Raw genomic sequence first — 23,802 nt, forward strand, 5'->3', positions numbered from 1 at the left:
CATAATACCAGAAGCAGAAAATGAAGCATCGCGTCACGTTGGCTAGCGCATCAGGAGAACAAAAGCACCTTCTCAGGTACATTGGCGTTTCATATCTTAAATGAATAAGTTATCACTTTCTCACGATGCTTGCATTTATGCACCCGATATGACGGAGTAATGTAACGCACCTTCTTCAATTGGAGCGCGACTGAGTGTCAGCTTCGGTGTTTCACGTTAAAGCAGTAAGTAATTGTAGTTCTCGGAGAGAGTTACAATGACCGCTATATCTGAAACAGGCCGTCGCAGGAATACTAATTTCATCGCAGAATAATGACCGCCTAATTTAAGGGGAGATGCATTTGAACGAACTGATAATTTATAGTTATCATTTCGAACAGCCCTGCTAAGACGGGAAACTCGCGGTATGGAGACCTGTGCGCAGGCTTCCACCTGATGAATATTGAGCGATAAACAAAACATATATGCTACATAAACATATACATAACATATACATAACACATATTTTGAAAGAAATGAAAACCGCACGGCAAAAACCAAAACAAAATTAGAAGTTATTGTATTTAATGTGGTCGAAACATGTGCGTGAAGCTACAAAATATTTTTCAAGATAAAGACCAGGGAGGAACCAATAAGCATCCGTTCGAAGACAGCCTGTTGCTTTTATACGTGCCTTTTCGCTACTGTTCCACCCTAAGCTCGCTGTTACCAGCTCTTAATGACAGCACACTTCTAGGACTTTTATATGTGATCGCTCCGAAGAGAAACTGTAGATTCTACCATAAACTGCATGTCGGCCCCGTGCAGACACATTAACGCTCAAACCAATGTTAAAACACAGACATTAAAACATAATTATAAACCCAGAAACATCAACCTTGTTTTCATGTGACCAATGTTCTGTAGCAAAGCCTGGATAATTTAAGAGAAACGGGCTGTCGGACATGGTTACAGCGTTACAACCATTCTTCGGAGTGGCAGTACTTGTTGACGGCTCCCTAGACTGTCTGCGCAGGTTCGCTCTGGCCACAGCGACATTCTTCTTCCGACTGGCGCTGTCTATGTGGGACAAGCGAAATATATACAACGGCGCAGCTGCTGAGGCGACGCTTCGCTCGATGGACGTTCAATCTTGTGCACGCGCTTTCCACTGCGATGTCACATTAATTTCGCCCGCGCACATGCAAATTCCAGCGTGTGCCGATCATTGTGCCGCTTTCGATGGCCCGTAAATGCAGCCGCGCGATTTATGTACTCGCTGCAATCACAATTTATCAAATAGAGACGAAACGCGCTAAAAGTTCAGCGCAACCGGTTAGCCGATTAGGTGGAAAGAATACAGAAGACGTCAACATCGCTTGACGCTGTTTCTTTTCTTTTTTTAAACGAAAACAAACCTTCTTTCAATCCATGTCACGTAGTATGAACAAAAAAAAAAGCAAGCACGAAAAGCATGACATCGTTTGTTTTTGGAAGAAAAGTTAGCTTAACGCTGACGCAGCGCGCCTGTTAAGCACGTTGAGTTTATATTTAACTCAAGGTATTTCAAGCATATTCTTTTTTTTAACAATGCATTTTAATAATGCCTTTATTTCGTGTAACATATATGGTACACGACACTGGAGGCCAGCAGTAAAAGCTGTCATAAATGACTGCTTGACAAAGCCGCAGGCCCCCATGCACATGACAGCTTTATAGCGGCATTGCTTATAATAGAAAAAAAAGAACAGAAATAAACATACAACACACAGTGCAGTACACAATACACCCTGAAAATGCATTCGATTTTCCGGAAATAGAAACAAAAATGATCGTGATATAAGGCAGAAAGTAATGACAGAACAAATATTTACCTTGAAGCAATTAAACAAGAAAAAAAATCATACGAAGGTATAGCTTACTAAGGTAAGAAAAACACAATTCACTACAATTGAAATTACAATTCAAAATAAAATTCAAAAATACAAGTAATAAATCCAAGTCATAAATACAATTCGCTCATCAGGTGGAAATAACATCCACACATATACAATAAAAGTGGGTAATCAAAACATGGTTGTTTAGAATAAGGAGAAAGGACTTAATTAAAACATCGGCATGTTCAGAACAAAGATGACGGAATAAGGATAAAAAGAGAGTAGCCTAATTGCAGATTTTCAGTGACACTCAAAGACATGATCATTCGGACATATATTTCCGGAGTTCTTTAAATGTACATATTTCCAGCTGTATATTTTCTCTATTCAGTTTATTTAATAATCTCAGTAACTGATTTTCCAGTGTTTGGAGACCATATGTCGAGCGGTATGTTTTTGCATCCCAGTATTCGTTGTAACGGGTGACATGGCTAGGGGCATCACTATGTAGGTTCGCTAACTGTTTTAAGAATGTGCCGTCATTTTTTATTTCCTGATTATAAAGCTTAGTCGGTAATCGTATATCTTCATAATAGGCATAACGCTGTATTTTGGAAATATTTCGTGTATGTGAAAACGACTGTGCACATTTCCTACTGTACAAAGAAACCTTTTTTTTTAGGTATGTGGAGCTTTTGTATATTTCCCGTCGTTGTGGACGCCCACAATAATTGAGAGTAGTTTAACCTTGAGGAAAACAGGGTGTTATAGATGACCAACATAATCTTCTGTGTCGGAATACTACGGTTGCTGTATGTGAGGCCGATAACTTGAGATAGTTTTGTTGCTAGATGGTTGATATGATGATCCCATGATAAAGTTTGATGAAAAATTACTCCTAATGTTCGAAATGTAGAAACAATTTCGATTGGAATAGAGTGTAAGGTTGTATTTCTATTTACAGTTATATTTCTTCCTTTTGACCTGAATAATATCTTGGACACATTGATCGTCAGGCGTTTTTTTTCAGTCCATTCTTCTAAAGCAAGCAGAGTGGATTTCGCGGAGTTAAATAATTCTTCAATATCTTTTCCTGTTAGGAAAATGCTCGAGTAGTCGGCGTATATAATACATTGTGCTATAGGAGAAATGTTTGTAATATCATTTATATACATATTGACCAGAAATGGGCCTAAAATACTGCCCTAAATACACTTACAAGTAAGACTTCATTAAACTTAAGGCTTTGCCACAATAACCATACCGCTTCAATTTTCGAAACAATATTTCATGACTAAGGAGGTCAAACGCTTTGGAAAAGTCCATAAATAACCCAAGTATGAAATTACTTTGTTCGAAATGCGTTAAAATATGGGTTAGAAGGGCAAATTCTGTACTTAGCCCTAGCCGAAAGCCATACGGCGAGTTTGTTATTATGTTGTGTTTAGCTTCAAATTTGTTAAATCGGCTTAATATAACATTCTCGAATGCTTTAGATAAAATAGGTAGAACAGAGATAGGTGTGTAATTGTTCATATCATTTTTGTTTCCATTTTTATAAACAACAGTTACCCGTGCAAGCTGCACGTTATGCGGAAAGACACAGATTAAAAATATGTTCTATAACCGGTGCATGGAGATCAGCGATATACTTAAGAGGTTTAGTTTTAAAACCATCGACATCTTTGCTATTAGTGTTATTTAGGCTAGCTATTGTTGTAAATACTTCAGCCTCGCTTGTCGGGTTGAGAAAAATTTTTTCTCTATTCCCTCGAAGGTTTTCCAGACTGTTGTGAACGGTATTTTGAACCTTAAGATTAACAAAATATTTATTAAACGCATCTGCAAGTGGTTTCCGCGTTAGTTCATTACGATTTATAATCAGTTTCTGGATCACGTTTGGTGAGATTTTATAATTCAGCAATGAAGCTAATCTCTTCCATGTGACATCTGTGGATCCTGTTTTTAAATCTAGAAGATTTGCAAAATATTCACGTCGTGCTTTTGCTAAGGCCTTGTTCAAACTATTTCGATAAACTTTAAAATCTCTAAATTTATTCTGATCTTTAGTTTTGGTAAATAGTTTGTAAAGGTAATTTTAATTATTTATTCTTACATTCAGTTCAGCTGTAACCCAAGGTTTCCTTGTCTTTCTCCTTTGTTTAACAGATATTTCAAGAAAGCTGGTTGCATATATATAGGCTGCAGTATTTCAAGAAACATATTATAAGTACATTGGCATCGTCAGTGTCTAAGACGTTCTTCTAGGATACTTCCTCTTTTTTTTCCTGGAATATCAGAAGGTTCTGCTCTAAAATATGTTGGACTTTCAACGTCTGTCGTGACGATTTACTTCGTACGTATCCTTTAGTGCAAAGGAATATCAGTAAGGGGTCACTCAGGTCGAAAGAAAATACCCCCGACCTAAGTATATCCTGGCTTATATTTGTAAGAAACATGTCAATAAGCGATTGTGAATTCACAGTTACTCTTGTCGAGAGATTAATTACATTTCTAAGCCCATTTGTATTTAAGAGGATCTCAAAATTGGTTTTTGTGCTATCATTTTTCGTCATATGAATATTCATGTGCCCACCGCAGATGAGGCTCAAGTTATCATTAGTGAAACAGGTAAATAGTTTGTCTAAGTAGTTAAAAAACGCAATGTTGACCCGTTTGCTGGGCGGTAGCACACAACAAGCGCTGTGTATTGTAGTTTAACTGTGATATTATCATAGTCACTTGTTATTACTGAGCATTCTGAAATAATTTCGCAGTCGTAGTCCTTTCTAACCAAAATACATAAGCTCTTGGGTGCGACGCAGAGCGGCAATGCGGGCCACAAAAGTGTTTCGACTCCAATCGCAACCTTTATAAGCCATGTGGTCGTGAAACGTGATCAAACGTGCTTTCATCGTATTCATTTGAATATCACTTACACGAACCACTATTCACTAGAAATCTTTTTTTTTTTTCTGGACTCAAGCACGCAGTTTTGTCCCACCTGTAGTGTTCTCGAGGATTCACACCATTTTATTTATATTTGCAGACTCTCAACAACTTTAAGGGCTGCACTGAGAAATTATCTAAACATGCAACACGACGTGCGACTTTAGCTGTGGGACGTTCTATTTGAACACCGCTTCACTGGGGCGCTTTCGCATCTCTGTTAGAAAAAGCAGGCCTTAACGTGATTCTGTAAATAATTTCTGTGTTAGTGTGTTTCTGTTAGTGTGTGTGCCCTGCTTTTGTTTTTATCTCACTCCTTTTCTTTAAACGCTAACCATATCCCCTGGAGTAGCGTGCCAAACCTGTCGCTAGGCTAACCTCTTCAGATGTGATTAAAATCTATCTATCTATCTATCTATCTATCTATCTATCTATCTATCTATCTATCTATCTATCTATCTATCTATCTATCTATCTATCTATCTATCTATCTATCTATCTATCTATCTATCTATCTATCTATCTATCTATCTGTCTGTCTGTCTGTCTGTCTGTCTGTCTGTCTGTCTGTCTGTCTGTCTGTCTGTCTGTCTGTCTGTCTGTCTGTCTGTCTGTCTGTCTGTCTGTCTGTCTGTCTGTCTGTCTGTCTGTCTGTCTGTCTGTCTGTCTGTCTGTCTGTCTGTCTGTCTGTCTGTCTGTCTGTCTGTCTGTCTGTCTGTCTGTCTGTCTGTCTGTCTGTCTGTCTGTCTGTCTGTCTGTCTGTCTGTCTGTCTGTCTGTCTGTCTGTCTGTCTGTCTGTCTGTCTGTCTGTCTGTCTGTCTGTCTGTCTGTCTGTCTGTCTGTCTGTCTGTCTGTCTGTCTGTCTGTCTGTCTGTCTGTCTGTCTGTCTGTCTGTCTGTCTGTCTGTCTGTCTGTCTGTCTGTCTGTCTGTCTGTCTGTCTGTCTGTCTGTCTGTCTGTCTGTCTGTCTGTCTGTCTGTCTGTCTGTCTGTCTGTCTGTCTGTCTGTCTGTCTGTCTGTCTGTCTGTCTGTCTGTCTGTCTGTCTGTCTGTCTGTCTGTCTGTCTGTCTGTCTGTCTGTCTGTCTGTCTGTCTGTCTGTCTGTCTGTCTGTCTGTCTGTCTGTCTGTCTGTCTGTCTGTCTGTCTGTCTGTCTGTCTGTCTGTCTGTCTGTCTGTCTGTCTGTCTGTCTGTCTGTCTGTCTGTCTGTCTGTCTGTCTGTCTGTCTGTCTGTCTGTCTGTCTGTCTGTCTGTCTGTCTGTCTGTCTGTCTGTCTGTCTGTCTGTCTGTCTGTCTGTCTGTCTGTCTGTCTGTCTGTCTGTCTGTCTGTCTGTCTGTCTGTCTGTCTGTCTGTCTGTCTGTCTGTCTGTCTGTCTGTCTGTCTGTCTGTCTGTCTGTCTGTCTGTCTGTCTGTCTGTCTGTCTGTCTGTCTGTGTCTGTCTGTCTGTCTGTCTGTCTGTCTGTCTGTCTGTCTGTCTGTCTGTCTGTCCGTCCGTCCGTCCGTCCGTCCGTCCGTCCGTCCGTCCGTCCGTCCGTCCGTCTGTCCGTCTGTCTGTCTGTCTGTCTGTCTGTCTGTCTGTCTATCTATCTATCTATCTATCTGTTGTTCTTCCGCGTTAAGCATCGCGGATACCTCTCATAAGACGATTCACTGCTATCAATGCGTAAGGCGTACGTTAAGGCACACCGCACGGTGCTTAATTTTATTAAGCATCACAGCATCAAGCGCCGTGAAAATGTAGTGCCTAAGTGCATATCGGAGGCTCAATGAGTGTAGAAAAATAAGTCTTTCCTGTTCCCCAAGCATCCCCTTTCTGAGCTCTTTTTTTTTGCTTTTTTCCTTTTGCACATCTTGTATAGTTCTGAATTCGCGTTCCCCAATTTGTTTCCTTGTCGTACCTGTGGCGGGCACTTTGGCCATTTTCGCTGCATTACTTTTCGTAATTTCTATGGTCATTTTGCTTTGGCCACCAGATTCTTGGACATTCTCCCACGATGGGTATGAACAATGAGATAAATGGGTGACGAGGACGACGACGAGGACGACAACAACAACAACAACAACAACAACAACAACAACGACGACGACGACGACGACGACGACGACGACAACTACAACAACAACAACAACCAACTTCACGAGTACCCCCAATTTCTTCACAGCAGCTCGTGTGTAATCAAACGGAACAAGAACAACAAATAGGATAGCACAGGTACTGTCTACCTCAATCTTTCCACGGCAGCCCATGCGTAAGAGAACACGTTGATGCACACGATGACACAACTTACAGGCTTGCGACTTCTGTCATATAGTGGGAAGTGTTAGTTTCATGATTTTATTTCTGATTAGTATATCTTTCTTTTTATATTCATGAGTAGTGTTTCGGACTTCGGTGTAGCTGGTCTTAAACAGAAATGTCTTCCCATTTTTTATTGAGATGTAGAAGCATCAGAAGGTTACGTAATAGCCAGCTATAGCAAGATATATACTCGTTATGGAAGAAAAACAAAAAAGGAAGAAGAAAATAAAAAGTACGATACGCACACGAACACAAGCGCACAAGGATTGCCTGTTCCATGGGCACCAGCACCAAAAGCACAGTTCAATAACTAAAGGATGGTTTTGCTCCTTGCAAAGGAGTGAAAAAGTTCGCAAAAGCAGATTTTTCTTCACTTACATAAAATAAACAACAACAACAGCAACGACCGCAGTTCTTTATTTATCTTCTCTTTCTTCCTCCCCCACACGTAGGGTAGCCAACCGGGAACGACTGTCTTCGCGGCTCAAGTTACAAGGATAGGGCTTTCCAATATGTGACAGAAGCGCGGGCTTTCGCCGTCGCTCTCTCATACCACACACTGCAGCTCCACAAAACTCGCCTCGCCAGGGCATTTCCTGAATGTCTCAAGAGACGCGAAAGCGCTAGCCCCAAGGGTCAGAGAATACTTCTAAGTTCTTCCGCTTTCAGTGACACAAAGAGAAAAATAAGCAGCTCTCCGAGCCGACTGTCAGTGTTTCTTGGATTCGTTGCAGGCGAAGTCCCGCAGGCGGCAGGAACGATTTCGCGCGGTGTTTTGTATGATTTCAAAAGAAACGGGAGGGACTCTGAACTTCCGCATTGTTCAGCGCTGCACAGGCGCCACGTTAATGATCCACAGATCGGGTGATCTACAGGCATCAGTCGCCAGACTAGCGGGTACACTTTGAAGTGTGGATAAAATGCAAGTGGTGCTCGAGAGGTTGCCTCAGTCCACTGTGCCAATATAACTGCTATGCATGCAAACGGTACTCACCGGATGACGTCATGTGTTGCGTGTTGTATATACAGGGTGTCCCAGCTTACTTGGACCAAGATTTTGAAAAAAACCTATACGTTCTTCAGAAAGGAAATCGCGCGGATGTTAGCGTTTATCTAAACTTACAGTGCCATTTTATTGCTCGTCTTTTTCCATAATTAGCCGAAATAAACTAAGTAACTTTTTAAATATAGCTTGAAACATTCAGGCGTCAATAGGAAAGTTGTGGAGCTCCCCAAATATTGCCCAACATAGGCACTTCCAACGAGATAGACTTAGCGTGGCCGTTTTTATTCGGGAAAAACGAAAGCCCACGGAGTTTGAAAAATACCACGTGACAACGCGCTCTGTGCACCCGAATGCGCCACGATTACAGAGCTCTCAACCGTGCTTTGTACAAAACATCGCTCGCTTCGCGCCTGTCGTGCTGCCCGCGACAGAGCGTCGCGTTGTGCTTGGTTCCGAGATAAACGCCAGTGGGTTCGGGCGCCAGTTGAAATATAGCGCGGCTCTCGTTTCTGCGGCGATAATTGCATTTCCATGCTAGCAGAATGCATGCGGAGGAAAAATGACAAGCTCATGAGTTCGAATTCGGGAACAAGACCTCAACAAGCAAACACGCATTATAACAAGATTGATAACGTCATGTGAATTACACTGGTTGTCACAAAAGGAAGAATCGTAAAGTGTCACAGAAGGTTGCTTTTTAGCTTCGTCTCCATTCTTTGTCGGCAGAGAATTTGTAATTTCATACTACTTACGTGCCTTTTCTACGTCGTACAAAAGTTTCACACAGGTGGTTCTTTTCATGGATAACGGTTGTAGAGATTTATTCGCCGTGATGTCAGTCTAAAGATCGTGTTCAAACAAGTCGTCCTGTGCCATAATGCAGTATTGGCACCTTTTCAGCACTTCCGATGTAGCTTTTTTGATGACGCAAGACGGTATCTCGCTGCAGGCCTCAGAAATCTCTGCCTTTAGCGCTTCTGCTGTAGTTGCAGGTTTGCGGTACACTCGTTCTTTCACATGTCCCCCCAAGAAGAAGTCAAGAGGTGCCAAGCCAGGTGACCTTGCAGGCCATGCCACTGGTCCATGCCGCCCGACCCACTGGCGTTTGAAGGCTTCGTCAAGCCAGGCTCGGGCAAGGCTGCTGCTGTGAGCTGGTGCATCGTCGTGCTGACACCAAGTTCACTTTTAAAAACGCAAGAGGAAGAGCCCAGCGAAAATTTTCGACTGGGTCTTCCAAGATGTTCTTCACGTACCGCTGAGCAGTGGGCATGTGGCAAAAAAAAAAATATGGGGCCAATTATTCTTCCGTCAAAGGTACCGCACCACACACTGAATGACCATTGGTACTGGTGTCTGGTCTGCGCCACCCAATGCGGATTCGTATCGCTCCTGTCATGCGAATTATGGATGTTGACTTGAGAATTTCTGGAGAAGGTTGCCTCATCTGTCCAGAGCACTTCGTCAACAAAATCCGGTATTTGGCACTGTTCACAACGATTCAATTTGAGAGATCAAGCCGCCATTGAAAGTCTTTCTTGCAGCTTTTGAGGTAGTTGGAGGTGATGCGGATGCATTTCAGCCTTCCTAAGAGCTCTTGACACTGAAGACTTTGAAATGCCGATCTCACCACTCACATCACGCACGCTGGAATGAGGGTTTGCAGTGATGAAAGCCAAAATGTCTCCTTCAGCCTCTTCAGTGAAGGTCCCCTTTCTGTGCCGCGTCTTCTTGAAGCTACCTGTTTCAGCACCAAGTAACTCCTCATAATTGTGTTCACGCTAGGTCTTAATTCCTCCACATAGCAGATTTCGGTATCCCTTGGCAGCTTTCCTCTTGTCGCCCCGTGCTGCTCCCAAGGCTAAGACCATGTTCGCCTTCTGCTCGCTTGAGTACGGCATGCTTTAGGCACTGCGAACAAATTCTTCGAAACGGTTGCGTGGTACGACAGTAATAGACAGTCGAGCTCACATGCATCTACCCGTTGGCACAGCTTTGAATAAAAGCGGCGTAGTAACAAATAATCCTCTTTCTCTCATAGGTTCTAGATGTATGATGCATGTTTTGTGCGTATTTTTTTCAATTCCGCATCGACTTGAACGCTGGAAAAACAAAATTGCTCTTCTCGTCAAATCGGAATAAACGGCTGATGACGGCGCGTTCTTCGGCGACAGGTGCGAGCGGCTGCTGACGAAGCGCTTTTTCGGAGCGCCGTCGTCAGCCGCTGCCGGTATTGCCAGAGCCGAGCAAAGGTTGAAGCCCTTTCTCGTAAGTGAAGGGAAGGCGCGGCGCTTGCGATGTTTTTACAATTCACTCACGAGAGCGCTGCAATGGCGGCGCATTCGGGCGCACAGAGCGCGCTGTCACGTGGTATTTTTTAAACTCCGTGGGCTTTCGTTTTTCCCGAATAAAAGCGGCGACGCTAAGTCTGTCTCGTTGGAAGTACCTGGGTTGGGCAATATTTGTGAAGCTCCACAACTTTCCTATTGACGCCTGAATGTTTCAAGCTACATTTAAAAAGTTAATTTATCTCGGCTAGTTACTCAAAGACGAGCAAAAAAATGTTGCTGTAAGTTTAGTTTTTTTTTTCTTCAAAATCTTGGTCCGAGTTAGCTGGGACACCCTGTGTGTGTGTGCGCATATATAATATATATCAGGAGAGAGAGATAGAAGAATAAAGAAAGGCACAAAGGATAAACATAACAAAAATGTTTTGCTCGTTTGCCTCAGTAACGCTCAACGCGTGTGATTGCATGACTAATTGATAGCGCTTTGTCTTGAAACTGGCAACGTTCAACATTCCATCAATATACCTCATGTTTCAGGAAACGATTGCTTGAAGCATCACCGAAAAGCAAACTATTAGAAGTTGACCATACAGCATTGTCCGAAGACCAGCCTATAGAGGACCTCAGTTTGCTGACCTTTTCATACATGTCCCGCAACCTGTGCAAAAACCAAGGCCTACTATATTGATGAACGTATATGTTAAGCAGATTGCCTGCAGTTACCTATAAGTGCTGTGGCCTCCAGCTGCAGCCTGACGTCTGGAAACTTGTATGTTGACTGTTGTAAACCTCTATTGCATTCTAAATAAGTACCAGAAAACTGCAAAAGTGTCAGTTCCTAGCTGTGCACCAGTATGATGGGTCTCCATTAAAATCTGTGCCGTAATTGTGTTGCAGTACCTATCATGCAGTGAAAAAAAAACATGCACGTGAATGTTGCAAAAGCATGGACATTATGGCATTGTCCTGAGAGGCGGAACACCACATCTGGTGCCGGTATATATGCAATCAAATAGAAAGTTCGCCGACGATCACGATACTCCCTAATGCGAGATTTGCGCGTAGCTCTATACTGTCCTTAATTCGCAATATATTGGCTGGAGCGGACAATCTGCCTCGTGAGGCACGTTGCAGAGGGAGCGAAGTGTGGCGCGACTGCCTCGCTAATCGGGATATCTAGAGAGGCAGCGCGTGGGTGACGCGTAGGCGCTATTTGCAGCAGCCGCCGCAGACAGACCTCCGCCCATGCAGCGCTTTGTTTCCATGTATGGTATCGGTGGCGTCATCGGTGCATAGACGATACGCGCTACCTTGACGCCATGTCGAAGCCGTCGTCGTTGCACAGCCCGTCGTGCGCGGCACTACGCTTTTGTTCTCACGCTTTCGCCATGCCTTCCTCCTGCGCTTTCCGGCTCGCGCTCTCTTTGCTATCGCCTTCTTTCATCCTTCGCTGTGCTCGTTCCCTCTGTTACGAGGGACGTCGAGGCACGCCGACGCTCAACGCAGGAATGGGCGCCTAAGAACTGCGCTCTAAAAATATGCTTTGTCACCCTACAGTGGGCGATAGGGAGGTAGAAAGATAAGATGGAAATTTACTGATGGACAAAGCATATGCATTGGGAACCTACGTGCTTTTTGTCACGCTGCTGGAATTTCCTCAGAATATCCCGGTGAGCCTCTACTGCGTATAACGTCCAGTTATTGTCGATAACCAATTTTGTTCGGGAGAGAGAGAGAGAGAGAGAGAGAGAGAGAGAGAGAGAGAGAGAGAGAGAGAAAACTTTATTAATGAATGGCCGGCAGTTTCGATGTGATGGCCTTAGGTGGCGGCTCGAAGTCCTTGGACTCGGGCGGCATCTTTGGCTTGCCGGACGGCCCAGAGCTGGTCTGCCAGCTCTGAACTTTTGAGAGCCGCCTCCCAGCGGCGGCGACGTCGATGGAGAAGCAAGCTCGAGGCTTCCCGTACTGTGGTAACAGCCGCGATTACGGATGTGTCGCGAACGGATGTGGTCCCATTACCGTGGTTGCCGGCACATTCCCAGAGCATGTGTTGCAGCGTTGCTCACTGTCCGCAAGCTTTACAGGCATCTGTTGGATATAAAGCTAGGTAGAAGTGATGTAGGACCGCGGGGTTAGGGTAGCTGTGTGTCTGGAACAGGCGTAAAGTTACGGCCTCATTCCTGTTTAACTTGTCGTGTGGTGGCGGGAATGTGCGTCTTTGGAGTCTGTGATGTTGGGTGAGGTCTCTGAACGTGGTCAGGCGATCGCCCCACGCCCATTGTGATTCTTGTTGCCGCATTTCTGTTGTAGTGTTCGGGAGATATATTTTTTGCGATTGTTCCCCATTCAGTTACGCTGAGGCTCGCAGCTGCCACCGAAAGATGGCGCTACATGTGCTTTTTTTCTTCGCTTTTCTTTTTTTTTTCTTAGTCTGCAACGGCACTCATGCAGTCCGCCCGGTACAGAGGGTACATGAGCCATAACATGTACGCGCAAAACCATGATATGGTTATGAGTCACGCCGTATATAGTGGGGGACTCCGGATTAATTTCGAACGCCTGAGGCTCTTTACCGTGAACCCAATGCACGGCACACGGGTGTTCTTGCATTTTGCCCCCATCGAAATGCGGCCGCTTCGGCCGGGATTTGCTACACAGCTGATGTAAAGCATTTCTACTCCCCGAAAACGCGTTTGAGCTAACACGATGCAACTATTCCGTGACGTCGAGCTCGAGAGCCGCACTCTGAGACAGACGTGAGGCGTCTATACATGGAGCTACAAGAAGGCAGCTGTACCATTCGCTGGCAGCTAAATATATATATATATATATATATATATATATATATATATATATATATATATATATATATATATATATATATACGTACACACACGCACACACACATCGGCGAACACTGCAGTGTACTGCCGACTGCGGGAGGCCAATGGGCCAGCCGGAACTCGAGCGCGACAGGAACTTCCAGGTCGTGCCGGGGAGGCGTGGGATCACGAGGTCGGCTCGCGCACGATTCAATTTTGAGAGCAGCACGCGGGTCTCACACCCGCCACTGCAGAGCTACACCCTCCGCAAATGACGATCCGCCGGATCGTTGCAGGAGCGAGGGACTGTGAGCAGAGTTGGGAGGCCTGGCGTGGCTATGGGGAAGGGAGAGCGGAGGGAACCGGATCACGACAGCGCGTCTGTGCGTATCTGTGCGTGTGTGTACAGGAACACTGCTGCGTCTCTTTCTGGGCAAAGTCTCTGTCTGCACAGTACACCTGCGATGCTCGCAGCTGCCAAAAATAAAATGTGGGCGGCGGGAGTGCGTATACGTCACCTGAGAGGATAGAGCGTGCTCTGCACACTGTTTCATTAGGTCAAGTGAAACTTGGCAACTCCTATACGTTTTCTCTCGTTGACTGTTTATTGTTTGTGCTTTATTGTTTCTTTAATATTTCGTACGGTTCATTCTTCGTAGGCGTGCTCGTACATTCTATACATGTCGTACTCAATAAAGTATAAAATATAGAATTTAACATACCGAAGCTGTTCATATGGCTACGAGGATCGCCGTAGTGGTTCAAGATTAATTTTGACCACTAGTGGGCCTTTGTGGCACCATTCGAGTACTATGATCGCGCGAATACGCGCGCGTACTAACAGATACACGTACATAATAAATGTTATTTCTGCTCGCGATTGAGATTCCAGCACTTCTGCAACGATAGAAATACGATACTGATGGCAACATAGTTTTGTATCGAAGAAGTGACAGCCAGCATCGCCATCTCTATGTACGTGCATGGAGATTCTCGCTGCACGCAGGGTGAGACTGTAATTACACTTTCGATTTCTCGTTACTTTCTCTTGCCTTGCAAATAAAGTCATTTACAAACTTAATTTACTTGAAACGCGGTCGAGTTTATTAAACGTTATGGGCACTTTCTTGCTGAGGTGGTAAGCAAGCAACAAATGGCAACGAAACGAACGTCTCCACTGGGACACAGATGAAACTAAAGAAAGTTTTCAGTGCAAACAAGACAAGGAAGGAAGGAAACACATGAAACATGGCCAACGCTGACCTGTTTCATTATTTTCCCTCTGTCCCTGTCTTGTTTGTGCCGAGAACATTCGTTCATGACGAACCAACTAGCCTATCCCAAGGTTCTTTTGAAACAGTTAAGTGAAATAAAACTTGTTGCTGGGAGGATTGGTTCATAATGCTTAGGAAGAATAAAATGTGTAACGCGGACAAGGACGAGAGGTCAAGGGGCTGGGACTTGCGCTAGTCCGCGTCTCTTGACCTCTCGTCCTTGTCTGCGCTGCGCACTTTATTTTTCCTAAGCAGTCAAGCCTGAAGCCGCAAATAAACAATGACTGTCTAAGGCTGTTACACGGCCATGCTGACATTAATGTTTTTACGACAGCGAAACTAAGATGCGCCAACACTTTGCACCTTGCTACATTCTCTTCAACACTGCTGATACTGCGCACTACTTCCCCGTCGCTATTCCAAAATTGTGGCTATCGTAGAGGTATCTGAAATTTATCATGCTTGTAAAATCTGGGATATTTGCTTTGATTCTCAGATGGAATAGACCTACACTTTTGGTATGCCGACAGTGTGCTGATGTATTACTTCAACGTGCCGTCGTTTCGCGGAGGCTCTTTCTATCCTCCCGGTTTACCATCACCCGTGTGGATTTGGGTCTACAGGCTAAATTTGTACTTAAGAAATGTGTAAAAAAAAATCCTGGGATATTACGCGCCAAACCCACGATCTGATTATGAGGCATGACGCAGTCAGGGTCTCCGAAATAATATTGACCACCTCCGGTCAATTAACGCGCACCTAAATCTAAGTACACAAGAGTTATCGCGTTCCGACCCCATCGAAATGCAGCTGCCGCGGCCGGCATAAGACTCCCGACCTCGACCTCAGCAGCGCTACGCCATGGACACTTGGTTACCGCGGTGAATAAAAAACAAAAATGTTTACTCTCCTTCATGATAATCACTATCATCGTTGGCCTTATTCTTTATGTCCACTGCCTGACAAAGACCTCTCACGGCAATCTGCAATTACCCCTCTTAGGTCCCTTGACACCGTCCTCTGCCTACAAATTTCTCGATCTCGCCATACCAGCACGTCTTCTGTTGTACTCGACTGGTCTTCATTTACATCGGCCATCATTGTGCTAGTCTAACATACCGGCTTGCTCGAGGCACTGTATGACCGGCGGAGCTCCATTTCTTTAGTCTTAATCCCAAGTAGAATATCAGCTACAGCCGTCTGCTCTGTGATCTCTACAGTCGTGCTCCCATACGTCTTAGCATCACACTTATTCTGCTCCCGTTGAATGCCCGCTGCGCGATGATGCTTCGCTGTGATTTCTTTAGTACCGAAGATTGAATGCTAGGGTTTGAAAAGTGCTTCCTGTCACCCTTATGTCCATACATGAAGGTGCTTTGATTCGAAGGGAATGATGTTTTCTCAAAATATTTTTGGCTCTCTCATCCCAAATGACTAATAACATTAATAGGAGATCTTCTTTAATATATCCCTAAATTCATAATAGAGTTTATAAAATCAAGCTCCTTTACTATGATTACCCACTAATGTATACCTTTGTTGCATCATATTTAATTTACAAACTTCGCTTTCAGCTTATATTTGATTCCTACTACCGCTCGATTTGCGGCCCCCATAATCGGTCGAGCTATATATCACCTAGGAGCAACCAACCAGCAAATTTTCCGCGGACCTTTCAAAGGTGCGCGTGCCATAAACAGCAGGGAAAAGAAAGCGAAGAAGAAGAAGCAGGACACGACAGAGCCGAATGCGACTCTGCAAACCTCGCATAAAGAGTGGGTATTCCGGAGAGGACAGACCAGCTTCGTCAGTTCGCAGTCGCAACAACGAAGTAACAGGACGTTTAGCACCCGTCAACTGCGTGGCCTCCGAGAAAACCGGCAAAGGAGAAGAACCTGCGCGCTGCTGGCTGTAGCATCCTACCGTCACCATGCGGCCCCACCAGGACGACGAGCGTCGTGACTCGGGAGAGGACGCAGAGGATTCGTCCAGGATTATAGCAGAGTACGTGCATGTATTTCCTTCACTCTGTGGCAAGAACGGGTTTATGTAAAGCCTGAGTATTTGTTTCTTCTTTCTTCTGAACCATCCGCTCATAGCGTCCGCTATGTAAGGCACATATGGAGTAGCTTAGTGATACGTGCTGCTGGGTTAGGTGGCTTATGAGTTAAGCTTGAGGATAGCTCAAAATAAGACACACGAGAAGGACAGGCGCCTGTCCTATCCTTTTTATTCGTGTCTTATTATTATGTTCTTTCTTAGGCCTATTATTCTTAAAAGTTGTTAGCTTATATTGAAGCTAGGGGGTCTTGTCTAACCTAATTGCGCATGCGCGACGATAATGTACGTGCGACAACGTGTTGTCTTTTATTCTGCCATTTTTCCACTGTTACGCGTGTGTTACGAATTATTATAGGTGCTCTGCATAGTGAAGCAAGCGGCCTGTCTGTTAGCACTGCAGGCACTTTCGACGCTGCACGCATCTACTGAATTTACCAACCCACTCGAAAACAGAACGATTGTACTTGCACTTCCCTTTGCAACCACTCCGAAAAGTTGAAAAAATAAACTGATGACGTAGGTGACTAAAGCGACGATATCCTGGAATCACGCCCGTCATCGCACAGAATTTAATTCAGACGTTTCAAAGAAGTCTCGCTCAGTAAGTGGATTCTAACAAGCGCGTTGCGTCTGTTCCTTTTGTGTGTGCGTGCGCGTATGTTTGCGTGTCTGTGTGTGTTACATTACCTCCGATCACGTGTCACGCAGAGCCATCCGCGCCCGAAGACAGTTTCTGTACGGAACGGGCTCGGTGATTGCCACCCTGTTCGGCCTGGTGTCGCTCGTCATGTTCGTATTCTACTTCGCCGGCGGCGGCACCAAGGAGCCGGATCCGTCACAGTCGGGCCTGGGACAGTACAGCCGCTGGGCCGTCATCACCGATGTGCCTGCGTGCAAGCACGTGCCCAGGTCACACACAATAGGCGTGAAAATACAGCGGGACGCGGGACTGATCCGCGAAAAAAAAGACGAACTTGAGGCCGGTTTTTTTTTTTTTTTTGCCTTGCGGCGAGTGAACGAGCATAACTAGCTGCGTTGGAATAGCGATATTTCCGATTCGAATTGAATTCGAATATTCGCGAAAAGTAATTTCTAAACATCGAACAGAATTTCGAAAATGTTCTCGTTCCTAGTAAAACAAAATATCAAGTTCATGTGGAGTTATCTTGGCTAAAAAAGAAAAAAAAGAAAAAAACGGGCTTATTTACGTTATCTGATAGATACATGTAATGCCGTTCACAACTCCAGTCAATGTGGGAGCTTGAAAATGGGAAACAAATGCTTTCCTTTATCCGTTTTCTGCTATCACGGCTCTCTCGCAGCAGAAGCATTGGGAACAGTCCTCATATGAGTCGATCTCTCACCCTCGAAATCGCAGAATTGCTGCAATCCTTTACGTACTAACCTAGGCGAATATTCGACAATTTCGAAGAGCGAATTTTCAAATCGAATAGCAAGGACTATTTCATTCAGCTCTTTCTAGGATTGCCTACCCCGTGAGCGTGTGATGCCACGTGTACGAGTCAAACGGCTGACGTTGTTCCCCCTACGGAGGATTTCGAAGTGCTGGCGTATATCGACACTACTGAAAAACAATGTTGTGATGTTGTTGTATATTTTATCTCCGACGTGGCCCTTATATGAATAGTGGACAACAAATGTTCAAGTTCTATTAGTAAATTGCGCTTGTGCAATAGTAAAGCGGTCCCTCTTACCGTGAAACAGGGTCGTTAAGTCAGAGAAGAAGCATAAGATAACGAAATACGGCTGGCGACGCTATACCCTGACCTTTCTGCACCATTTGTCTTGATATCGTCTGTTATTGTTTACTAAATAATGATATCCTGGAAACACAGACCACCGAAAGGCCGGGTATCCCAATCATATTGAAGTCCAGCGACAAAGAAATGTAAAAAAAAGTGTGTGACGTCGGATATATTAGAGTCCAGTTACTCGTTTATCAGGTAATGAAGGCATACAATGCTTTCTAAAAAAAAAGAAAAACAAATTCACTTACTCAACCTAGCAAGCTTCGATAACTTCTACTGCCCTAAAGCCTTCAATATAGAACATATTTATGGGTGCGTGACGTCTCACATGATGTACCGGCGTCCATTGCTACGCGCGAAATAAAAGAGAGGAAGGCTTGCATTCAATTTCTGACCTAGTAATCCACATTTTGCTGCGAAACCTACGAAAATAACGCTTTTAGAGAACGCCTGTTTAAGCTGATTCACTGTTTCTCCTTAGTGTCTAACTCATTAGAGCTAATGCGGCTCGTAGTTGGCGATAATAAAGCGAGCACTTGATACCCGAGTACTATAGCTTGAGGAAAAACACGTATAGGACAGACACCAAGTACTTAGATAAGTGGCCATTTTATTTTCACAATGCGCTACCTTCGCCTGAAGACTTTCCGTCGAACTACAGACTACGTAGTTTCGTAGTCTGTATGTAGTATATGCGAATCAATAATACGAATATTTTGCGATCAATGTTCACATATTTGCCAAAACGAGCGATGCAGCTGTCTGTGACACACGTTTACTTGACGTGACATTCGGCACACATGAAATGTATCTTCATAACCTACACCACGTCAGCGCATGACGTATTTGGTGAAGAAAAATGTTTATCTTTGCTGAATGTCCGTTTCTTCCGGTAATGCACATGAGCGCATGCTCATGAGTTCAAGAAACCAACAATTCTTTGCCTAACAGTGCGATGTAGAACAACGCACGCAGTGATGGATGATAATGTTACGTTGTCATGTTTTCCCCTGTTTTTTTCGGCATATTTCCGTGTTCTTTCGTGTTTCCGTATTTTTTTTTCTTCGGGGCTATGTGCCTTATAAGTGCCACTTCAATATAGACCACAGTAGTTTGAAATTAGAGCGCGTGCTCACACCTCCTTGTTCCTGCGTCTCCGTTAAAAATTCATACTTCACGCAATAGTTATGCAACAACAACTAGCACGATCATTTTCTTTACCAAAGTAAAATGAGAGCAGAAATTATCACACTGTCAACGACGCACAAGGGTACCCCTCCCCCCTCTCCCCTCTATCTCTTCTCCATCATGTTCACGTTCACTATCTCTTTGATAAGGGTCCTCTTCCTGATGCTACTCTGAATCCGCCCCTGTGACCCACGCAAATAAAAGAAAATGTTACGTGTTAAAGCTAAGGGAAAAGAAATTGAACTTGCGTCATGCACTAATAAACTCAGATTACAGCGTTTCTTCTGGCATTTCGTTTGGCGCGCTAATGTATGTACTAGCAAATGGTCGACGCCAGTATTTGAATGTTGCTCGCAATGTAACAGACTCGTGCCGTCACCCGTCCACTACGCGCAGGGAGGTGTATTCAAAGAACGGCACAATGGCCGACGCCGCCGTGGCTACCATGCTTTGCATGGGCGTCGTACACCCGCACGCATCGGGCATCGGCGGTGGATTCGTGGCGCTGCACTATCACAGGTGATCGCTTTCAACTTCGTTGGAAAACAACGTCGCTCAAGCGTGATCATCCAAGCCTGTAATCGGCAAATTCGAGGCTTTTATTTTTCGTTTTGTCCTACCATTCATAGTTGTACTGAGCGTTACACGGGAGAAACAAAATGAACGAACGACACAAACGAAGCTACGAAGGGATAAAATTTATTGCATTACTAATTGAAAGCTTGAAAGTTCTCACGGAGTCGTTCGCAAAGCTCTTAAGTGGGTGTTCGTGTAGCTTTTTCGGGTCTGACGATTTTATTTTGATTTCTTGGGGGAGGCGGGAGTTGCATGTGTAGACGTGGCTCCGAAAGCAGTAATGTGGTTCGCCGTGCTCACCTTTACGAGCCTCCCTTAATTGCCAAACTTATAGGTGGCAGGTTTGTGCAACTTTAGTATGGATGTTCGCATAAATATTGTCGGAAATAAAACGCGTAACCAGAAGGCTTTCATTATAATTGCTTGCAGCCCGCTTTTTTGTTATTTATTTATTTATTTATTTATTTATTTATTTATTTATTTATTTATATACATTACCCTTAAGGGCCCTCATGCGTGGGTATTACATAGGGTATTACATAGACATTATAGGTATTACATAGATATTACATATTTCCTTGATGTTTCTAACAAAGCTTGACCAACTCCCGAGGCCTGTACGAAATGTGACCTCCGTTTTAATTCAAGCGGGCAGTAGAGTTTTGGACGAGACACGGCGCTTATTCGTGATCGTTTTCAGGGCGGCTATCCGCCTGTTGGCACCAATTCACTCGGGTACCCAAATGACCAGCGCTAACGGCAACCAAACAACAAGCGGCGGCACGGTTAAGACTTTCATACAGTCTGCAGCTTCGAACACATCCAGTTTATTGGGGATTAATTCAAAGGAACGAATGGCAAAAAGTTCAAATGGGATTTCCATCGTGGTATAATGGCATCGCGGGGCGAAGCCATCCTTACGCTGTTTCTCTGTATGTGCTTGTCAGTGATTTAGTCTTGCATACTCGTATTCCGCGCCCATGTTTCTTTCTTTGAATTGAGCTGTAAGCACGGACACAACCATGGCCTAGTTTCAAACAGAACAAGAACAAATGAATAAAAAGCTGGGCAAATGCGAGTACTTTCTTTCTCGGGAACTCGCGAATCCCATGTCCATAGCGAGCTTATAGCGAGTACAGGTGCTCGATAATCTCGGCTTACGAGTTAGCCCCTCCCGAAAGAGTGATTCGAAACCTCCGTGAAGACATTCGGACCCGAGCGCGCGTTTGCGTCGGCTGGTGATTACAGCGAAAAGGATGTGACCGTCGACAGAACGCTCATTCGCATTCCTCGAGACCGCAGAGAGTCACGCTAAGTGCAATACCCTTTCCCTTGTCTCTCTGCGTTGTGAGCGAATACGAAATATAGCTGCAGCAAGAGCAGCCGCAGACGCGGCGAGCCCGTTTAGTGAACGCGCGCAGTTGTTTCACACTGATCGAGTTTCGCCGAGCGGCCAGGCTTTCTCGAAAGCCCATTGCGGCGTTCCTTTCGCTCCTTACGGCAAGTATGGCTGGCATGCGCAATCGTTTCGATCTCGTAATGCGGCCCGCAGTTCTCTTTCGAGAACTAGAATCGATTCATTGTTTGGCACCATGATTTGTGAGGTGATTAGCGCTCATAGGCGAGTCGAAAACGTTGACTACGGCCATTTTCGCCGCGGAATAACAAAGGAAACGCTTTAAGCAGTTCGAAGCCTTTCAGCGGGCAGTCAGTGCAACTATTCGCCCACGTGTCTTCTGGTCCCGTCCAGTTGAGTCGTAAAATGTTGGCCTGTTTATAACTCCTTTTGGAACTGCGCACGCGTGAGTCGGGCCCGGAAACTCAAACTGGCAGACAACCGCGGCCTCCTTGAGAATGCTAATCCATCCATTGCCGTGCGCGCCCTATAACTCGAAAACATGCTGATTTGCAAGCTTGCCTTTCGTTTTAAGATAAGCGGCGCTGGCCTCAAGGATGCCCTGTCCGTTTCATCCACTCCTATTCTTGAAATTTAAACCGAGGAAGTCTTTGCTCTGGGTCTCGCACTATTATGAAGTCATTTGGCTGCAGTTCTTTGCTTACTCTATATAGAAAGCAGTGTCCCGATGGCCACACATTTGTCTCGCCTAATTAGCATTATAATTTTTTTTACCAAAGAAGAGGACGATTACACGCCATGCCAAAGCTGGACCGCTCCTGTTTCGCGATTTTTTTGCTTCTATTTTCCCCTTTTTTTCGGAATGAACTGGTAATTTGTTAAAGGAATGAATTAGATGCAAATTAAAACAATTCACTGCTTGGCAGAAATATTGCTAGAGTGTTTGAGGCGTACCATAACTGAACCGTAACATACCTAAAGAAAGAGGCCACAATGCGCTTTTCGGCGAAGCCATGCCCAATCGTAGAAAAATCAGTGTGCTACATACCAATTATTTCCACGGTGTTTGAACGACTGCAGCGCCACATTTACATCTAGTAATTCAAGTAAGAAACTCTATGGGCAAGCAGTTACTCCCGCATAAAGTAGGTGACTGACACTCTTCGCCATTTGCCAGGTGCCCAGATTCTCCGACGTCTTGTCATTCGATTTCAATCATATCGGCTTGCATGCTGCTGCCGACAGTGTTGTGGTACAGAGGGACGAAATTTTACAACTATAGTACAGCCGTTCGCATCACTTCTCGATTGTATACATCGGAAATAAGTTGTGCGGGATCCCGCAAACTGGAGCAAGGCTCATGAAATGGAAAACCGTGATCCGTCCGAATGTAGCATGAAGCTAAAAAATAAAGCCAATACGGGTTTCTCGGGAAGAAAGCATCGCTGTGTGAGAAAAAAATTCGCCCTGGTCCGGGGATCGAACCCGGGACCAACGCCTTACCGGGACGGTCGCTCTGCCATCTGAGCTTTATATCGACAACTCGAAACGCATTGATACTGAGTTTTCTTTTGCTTGATTAACTGCTCGGCAAAAATAATCTTAAGCGCCGCCGCTGTTAATTATCACTATTATTATTAATTAATTATTTCCCCGCATAGAGAGCGAGGAGCTCAAGCTATAAGCGCGCATTGTTTTCGTGTTCAGAATCACTAAACGAGCCCGCGTGCTGATTGCCACCGAGACTGCTCCCAAGTCTGCACGCCGTGAGAACTTCACCGACAGCAAGGCACTGAAAAGCGGTGAGTAAGATTGTTTCGTTGTAAGCTTGAAAAAAAGCGGTAAAGAAAGAACAGTGAGATTTAAACAAAAACTCCCTCAGTGTTCTCGAAACATTACCGCAGACGTTCGCTGTTGAGCTGACGTTCCAACAACAGCGCTGCCCTTAGGTTGTCGCGGTCTCCTTATTGCAAAAAATTAAGCTAAGTGATTTTGATGGTCACAACTGTATATATGAAGAAACATACTACGTCTGTTTTGTGCATACTGTTTTGTGCACTCGGGCCCCTGCGATCGCGTTTTTTTTTTTATTTCCTCGTTCATGATTGACTTCGAAAAAGAGCGGATCCTTAATATGTGAAAACACACCTATACGGGTTTCGTCATAGGTCGCACATGACATGGCGTGGTATTCTCGGGCGATCACTCTCGTAGAATCATTTTACTTTCGCGAGATTTCATGAGACCCTGCACTAGGACTTGTCCGCGTGTGCGGCCTATTATACAACTCGCTGTCTTGTCCTGCCAAGAGTGGCAAGACAGTGCCAAGAGCGCTGTCGGTGGGATTTACGCGACGAAATGT

General features: G+C 44.6%; 1 protein-coding gene across 1 annotated transcript in view; it reads left to right on the top strand.

Annotated features, from left to right (window-relative positions):
* The first annotated feature begins 16,182 nt into the window (after positions 1 to 16,182).
* The window catches only part of LOC135920703 (scoloptoxin SSD14-like), a 40,495-nt gene continuing 32,875 nt past the window's right edge, over positions 16,183 to 23,802 (top strand). Inside the window, exons 1-4 of the mRNA XM_065454930.1 lie at positions 16,183 to 16,493; positions 17,259 to 17,459; positions 19,904 to 20,026; positions 23,148 to 23,242. Coding sequence (XP_065311002.1) covers positions 16,420 to 16,493; positions 17,259 to 17,459; positions 19,904 to 20,026; positions 23,148 to 23,242 — 493 coding nt within the window. The 5' untranslated portion in view covers positions 16,183 to 16,419. The remainder of the gene's footprint in view (positions 16,494 to 17,258; positions 17,460 to 19,903; positions 20,027 to 23,147; positions 23,243 to 23,802) is intronic.

This window comes from Dermacentor albipictus, chromosome 5 (genome assembly GCF_038994185.2).
Source record: "Dermacentor albipictus isolate Rhodes 1998 colony chromosome 5, USDA_Dalb.pri_finalv2, whole genome shotgun sequence".
NCBI lineage: Eukaryota > Metazoa > Arthropoda > Arachnida > Ixodida > Ixodidae > Dermacentor > Dermacentor albipictus.